Genomic DNA, 7285 nt, shown 5'->3' on the forward strand with positions numbered 1-7285 from the left:
ACATTTAGACATAGTCAAGTTTCCTTGTGGGTTCATAAATCATGGGGCTGATGATGGTTCAGGTGTTCTCCCACCTTAAAAGAAGCATGTGCAAACAAAGACATTGCGAGAAAAGTTCTTCTTTCCATATCTAATCTGGATCTTTCAACTAATTCAATAGATAACTGGTTTCAGATGGGACCTGCAGTCCCAGTCTATCTAGTATCTGTTGTATGCAACTTCTGCATACAACAAAAACAGTCTGGCATGTTGTACACCATATATGCAGAAAACTGCATGACAGCCCTGGGCAAGCTCTCACAGCACTGTATGGTTGAGCAGGCTTCTAAGAGGTTGAAACTTGACTCATATCTGCAAGGACCTCTAATCTTTGTGTCTGTACCAAAGAAGGCTTCTCTTAGTTGATCTTCAGGTCAGTGAGACAAATGATTCTTCTCTAGTGGCCAATTTGCCTCAAAGCAGCTAGTCTTTGAGATGTATACATTACCAGTGCCTATTAGAATACATATTGACAGTCACTCAAAGAACCATCTTGTTATTTTGATACTGTTATTAGTAGAGCACCTTTTCAATGGAAAAAAATCATTCCAGCTCTTGTCTGATGGATGGATCATGAGTTAGCTCCAATATAACAGTCCCTAGGTTCTTAAATTACTTCATTAAAAAGGTGAAAAATAGGACTGTGAAGCTTCGGTAGCCAATTCGATTTGGAGTAGGTTCGGCCCTATTTGGCAGCCAAATCTCTGAATCCGAATCAAATGGGAGACCAATTAAAAGGTCCAAATCTAATTGGAAAAGATTCAGCGCCACATTGGAGATTCAGCCATAGACTAAACAGGCAGCAGTCCTCACCATGCTGGACACAGCTGCCTCTAGCTGGTAAGTCTGTTGTGGTGGGGGGAGGGAAGGGGAATGGGGAAGGGAAGGATTGGGGCTGGGACAAGCTGCCCAGCCGGGGCAGGGTTGGCGCAGTATACAGGGAGGGGGGCAGGGGGTGTGTGGGATGCAGGCGTGCCAGCAGTGGTTGTGTCCTCTTGCCCAGCCAGGGCAGGGGGTGTGAAGCAGGCATGGCTCGCTCTGAGAAGAAAGGGGCAAGCATCAGCACCTGCCCTGCACCTGCCCACCCTGGCTGGGCAGCTTGTCCCAGCCCCAGTCCCTCCCCCCCAACACCCCTTCCCTCTCCCCTCCGCAACAGACTTACCAGCTGGAAGAAGCTGTGTCCAGCATGGTGACGACTGCTGCTCATTTAATCTATAGCTGAATCTCCGAAGCAGTGCCATATCTTTGGATCTGATTCGGCTGAATCAAATTGGGACAGTGATTTGAATCTCTGAATCGAATCAATGTCCCTCCGAATCAGCCGAATCTGAATCAGAAGCGAATACTTGCTGATTTGCACAGGCCTAGTGAAAAATGCATCTCATTATTTAATTCTAAATCAAATATGGGATTTGTAGTTCCCATAATTAAAAAGATCCAAATCTGGCTTCTGGTATGAAGGCTGCATATTATGATCAGACCTTCCATTGTCTTAACACAATGTTTAAGATAAAAGCACTCAAGATTATGCATACTATTTTTAATGACCATACTGTCTAGATGCTTAGTAAGGGATCAGGATACTGTTAAAAGATGAACAAAAATATAGAAATCTCTCTTTGCTCAGGACAGAATGAAATTCATTTTGATATAAATACTTAGAACAAAGTGACTCTTCTTTATTTTGCACAATCAGGAGAATTAACAAAGTTTTTTATTAAGCCTACAAAAAGATCAGTTTTATCCCTGCCAAACTTTCCTTGAGGACAAGACTGAAAAAATTCAAGCTTGACCACAACAGGACATCCTGTAAAGGTCTTCACTTTTTTATGGTTAAGCACATAATAAAAACACATGAAAAATACAATTGCATTCATACTCATTACCTTTCGTAGCATATGGCTTATTTCAACTACTGTTGCAGCGAGAAGAGTGGAGAGTACACCGTGCTGAACTGCTGGACAAGCTGAATGCCAGCACTGAACTGTGTGTACAAATTCTCCAAGAGGCACTTGAATAGAATGAATTAACTAAAACAAATAAAAATAGAGATCAGGTATTTCCAATCTGCAATTATTTTACCACAATTAACATTTTTCAGTCAGGGTGCTCAAACATTCTCCCCCACCGTGTGAACTCTATAGTGTAAGACACATCAAAAAAATGTGTGCACCCTCCCATCTGCTGTCATCTAACATATCTATAGCAAACAGAGCAATTGCTTACCTAGAAAACTAATTTTAGGAAAATGTTTAATATATTTTAGTTGTCTTCATGCAATTTAATAACTCAAAATAAGAAAGAGTACCAACAGTAACCTCTTTGGGAATCTAAACATAGAAGCAAATTCATAAGAACTGAAAAGCACAAGGCCACTAAAGGCAAGGGTCAAATCCTACGAAAGCTAGAAGAAATCCTGATTGGACAGGATTAATGCTTTCCTCGCACAGAATCTCTTATCCTAGCACCACCACAGAGAACCGTGTCTGACTGCTGCCAATGATCCAGGAAGGCCTCTTTTCTGGGAAAACAAGAGTCTCTGAAAACCATGCGGGGAGGTCAGATATGTGGTACAGTGTTTGAAAGTTACTATCTGTAACAAAGATGGATGAACAGATACAACAGATGAAAGACTTGTAAGAGAGAGTGAACAGGAGCAGCAAACAGGGAAGTTTGCAGGCAATTCGCTGGGGGCAAGAGGAGGAAAAAGAAAAGGAGCCAGGCACCAGATCCTGCTTCAGGAAGGTAAAGTGAGCCAGACTTTCCTATGTGTTTAGCTTGCAAAAAGTTTGTTTGGCAGGCTGTGTGTTTTGGGTGTGTGCTCTGAGCTGGGAGTGCTGCTAGCTGAGTGATTGCTGCCTCTGTCTGACAGAAGTTCTAATAAGGGGGCAGAGCCAGTCCAGGCGCAGCAGGGTATATAAAAAGGGGCTTCCCCCAAGCGACCAGGGAATGAGTGAACAGGGGCAACAAACAGGGCAGACTGCAAGCAGTTCACAGGTCAATTTGCCACCCCTCTCTTTGAAGGACAGCCTTTAAGGCAGTGATTCTCGACCTTTTTTGTACCAGGAACCATCTGTAAACATTGACGGTCAATCCCAACCCAGTAAATTGTTTAAGTAGAAACCCCCCCCGGCCCTGCCAGTGCATCTCACTCCTGGAGTTGGGGGGAGGGCAGAGGGGGTGCTGCTGCTTACAGCCCTCAAAAACTGTGGCTGGCCCCGAGATCTGCCCATAAAATTGGCTGGCTGCCTCTTTGAGTTTAGTAGACCTGTACCTATTAGTGTTGTTCAATACTGTCTTTAGGGCGAAAGACTCTTCTCTCAGCAAGGAGGACAGAGCCTTTCACTTGGCCATTTCCTATCTTCCAACAGTCAGTCTCATCCTTTTGTCAATGGGTTTGGCTCATTTCCTTCCTTCCTTGAACATTCAGCATTAATCTGGCACCCATATGGCAAAAAAGCTACATCACAAAAAAAGATTTCTTAACTTGCCTAATTTTTACCTCAGAATTTAGCAACACAATGTAGTCCACTCTACATATCATATGGGGAAGAATCCATTAAAGCACATTTAACTAGAGACTGTAGAGTAGGCTAAAACTTTTTTATTATTTCTTAGGCTTAAATTTCAGCTGCCAGGGGGTTGGGGAGAGAGAACCTGCAGTTGAAGGAAGCACATATAAAAGTGCTCCATTCATTTTTGTGCTCCTCACTGACATAAATCCCGATTTACATACAAACCCTCATTTACCTTTCACCACTGCTGATCCTGAGCTGGACTTGCAGTGGGCAAAATACTACTGAGTACATCTGCACCATGTGCCTGTGTTTCTGGGTTGGACTGGGAAGGGTTACAATACAAGGCACCTCTCCTGCTTGCTTTTGGATGATCAAAGAACCCTAATGAGGCAGGAGTGCATACACATCACAGCCCTTCCCAAGCTGGCTGTGCACCAGGTATGTGGGACACTTATCTGGAGGTAGTTGTTAGGGTGACAGTATTTAGATCTTAGGGAACACTGAATTTGCAGCTGAATACAAGACTATAGCCTGTGGCCCAGCAAAGGTGCTAACCACAAGGCAGAATGACATATTAAAAGTAACACTGCAAGATGCTTAGGCAAGCATTTTCCTAGCAATGTCATAGTATTGTAAGATACATAGCTCATTGTGTAAGGAGAACAGGATGTAGCCCACCAGCTATCATCAGGAGATAAAGCAAAAATAAGACTTTGGAGATGAAGGAGGAGTCAGCAAGAAACGGCAAGTGATCAAAGGAAGTGGAGGTCAAAGTCCTAGGCATGCACTCATAGCAAAAAGGCATGCAAATGAGTAAAATGCATAGGTAATTCCATGCCAATGAAACAAACAGTAAACAGAGGCAGAGCTTAAGTTAGGAGGGAATATGGGTGGAACAAAGGAGGGAAAAAGGTGAAGTAAATGTTAATGGGCATGAACCAAGGTGTATAAATGTGGAAGAAACTAAGGTTCATGGCAGCTTCCCGGTTTGTTGGAGATAGTCTGAAGCTGTCTCCATTTCGAATAAAACTGTTGTTGAATGTGTGCTGGTGTTTGCTCTCTGAGCAATTGGATCGTCGTCTCCCTAGTCACGGGGCGCCACATGGAGTCAGGGTCTAACAGTATTGGCACCCAGCTGAGAACCACTGAAGTGATAAGTTGAGTAGAACAGTGGTTCTCAACCAGGGATACCACTAAGAAGTTGTAGAGGGGTGACCTGCTGAGAACCACTGGCTTAAGAGGATCAGATGCATCAAATCAATTATGAAAAAGACAGTATAACAAAAAAATATATTGGCACACTAAACCCATCATATCCAAGTTTCACACCAATTAACATCTGATTAAACATTGATGCCAGTCCTTGTAGTTATAACTTTACATCCATATGGTTCCAAGTATAATAGAAAAACAAATACCTGAAGCCCTTCTTCCCTCTGCTTTTTGAGCCTGCGTGCCACACATTCCAGAGCTTTCTGAAACACAGTCTGAACAGCATGCAGAAGTGCTGCCACCTCTTCATTAGTATCAATGTTTTGAGCCAAGGAAGCTTCAGTAATCTCCTTCAGAACACACAGCAAACTTGGAATAGAAAAGTAGCCTCTCTCTGGAAACAGACAAATACCACGTAAGATATGAAAATACAGTTTTTCATGGATATTTTAAACTAATGGCTTGATAAGAAAACACAGGTTTTCATGGATATTTTAAATTAATGGTGTGGCAGCTGAAAAGTATATCTGTGTGATAAAAGTGCTTGCTGAAGGCTCTATGAAGATTAGACCAAGTGTTTTTCTGTATTTGTTTAGATATTAAGCTATAAGTTGTTGCTAAAAGCCTAATTATAGTTTAAGATGTAGTGAGGCCTTGTATAAAGTAAGGCCTAGTAAATTTAGCAAAGCCTACAAGTTGCTGACGCGAATTGCTTTTGTCTGTCAGCGTTTGTCTTGTTATTATGCGTAGCTGTGGTTTTTTTAAGTCAATAAATCTTTCTTACCTTTCTACTCCCGACCACACTCTCAATCTAAAGCTTTTGCAGGTGGCTGGGACAAATGGCTTAAAATGAAATTCAGTCTCACTGTATTTAGCATATATTTAGCTTCTGAGAATGTATACTTAGATTCCCACCTGATTCAATCACCACTTTCATTACTGAATTAGCCTTTTTAAATAAATAGCTTCAGGTTCTAAAAATAATTCATTTTTAAATGTCAAACATCATCTTCAACTTCTCTATATAGTGTCAAAGTGGCTCTACAAAAGTCCTCTACAGAAACAGCTAAATTACACAGCCAGGTGAGAATATTTGGTTTGCTTACAAATGTAAGCACTTTGAATCTTTCTCTTCTACAGAGTAGTGCTTTGTTTTCACAAAGAAACAAAGCTGAATTAATAAAATGAAAAAACAACTGGACTGGGATAAAAGAGAAGATGTTTCAGAGGAACTTTGGCTTTGAGAAATAATTTAATTTAAAGTGATGTTATAACAGATGGAGGCACTCTTACTATAAGTTGCATCAACTAATTCAAAATATCCAAAGGAAAGAATCAAGCCCTAGAGAAAAGAATAAGTCATGTTTCCTCTGCTTAATTCAGAGAGCAAGAAAAACGTTGCATTGTTGACACATCAGGAAACAATTAGCTTACTAAGTTTCAGTTGAAACATTTAATCAGCTTTAATTTCCATCTTTTTAAAAATACCAAGCAAAACTGCTATATTTCCAACAGAGCCAAATAATATTGACTGCAAAAGCTGGTTAATTCATCATTCCAAGGGCCTGAGTTTTACCCTCTGCTCAAGCTCTGCCCTTGAGCAGTGGCCTGTACTAGGGAACCTTGTGAGGTCCCTTCCCACCCTACTTCCCTAATTCCTAAGGTGACTGTAATAGCAACTGATTACCCATAAGTGACTAATTATTAGTAGTTACCCACTTTCAACTGTTTTGTAGAATGTGTTGGATAGTACAGTTACAATTTTGTGACATTTATGAGGAGAAAAATATATAGTACATGTGTTTCAAGCACATTACAGACTACTTAATGCAAAATTTTTTACTACAAAAATTCAGAGCACTTGCTATGCACGAATCACATGACTATGAGGGAATGCAACATACATTTCTGCATTAGACTTATCACCAAAATAAAAGATGATCCTGTAAAACGGAACAATCAATTGTCTGTGCCTTGTTGAGGCAAGAAAGGCTAAAAAAGTGTAATTATCTGGCTTGAGGGATGCTTTAGAGGACATAAGTCTACTAATTATCAGAAGCAAATTCCATTACAATAAATGCATAAATATTTTTAAACATGCAAGGTTTTAAGGCATAAACATTTTAATGCAAGGTTCTTCACCTTGGGAGGAAAAACCTGCAGCATCCTTATAGGCTCGGCAGTGCTACGCTGGCTAGCACTACAGAAGAAAGAGACTTGGGGGTCATCATTGACCACAAGATGAACATGAGCCTGCAATGTGATGCTGTGGCTAGTAAAGTGACCAAAAAGCTGGCTTGCATCCATAGATGCTTCTTGAGCAAATCCCAGGAGGTCATTCTCCCCTTGGACTCGGCCTTGGTGAGGCTGCAGCTGGAGTACTACGTCCAGTTTTGGGCTCCACAATTCAAAAAGGATGGGGAGAAGCTTGAGAGTGTCCAGAGAAGAGCCACGCACATGATCAGAGGTCAGGAAAACAGACCTTACAACGACAGGCTGAGAGCTATAGGGCTCTT

General features: G+C 41.4%; 1 protein-coding gene across 1 annotated transcript in view; it reads right to left on the reverse strand.

Annotated features, from left to right (window-relative positions):
• NCAPG2 (non-SMC condensin II complex subunit G2) overlaps nucleotides 1-7285 on the reverse strand; it is a 94518-nt gene that overhangs the window by 21604 nt on the left and 65629 nt on the right. The window contains exons 23-24 of the mRNA XM_019508160.1: nucleotides 4976-5163; nucleotides 1926-2069 (exon numbers count right to left, since the gene is read on the reverse strand). Of these exons, the coding sequence (XP_019363705.1) occupies nucleotides 1926-2069; nucleotides 4976-5163 (332 nt within the window). The remainder of the gene's footprint in view (nucleotides 1-1925; nucleotides 2070-4975; nucleotides 5164-7285) is intronic.

This window comes from Gavialis gangeticus, unplaced genomic scaffold (assembly GCF_001723915.1).
Source record: "Gavialis gangeticus isolate Ggan-Ray unplaced genomic scaffold, GavGan_comp1, whole genome shotgun sequence".
NCBI lineage: Eukaryota > Metazoa > Chordata > Crocodylia > Gavialidae > Gavialis > Gavialis gangeticus.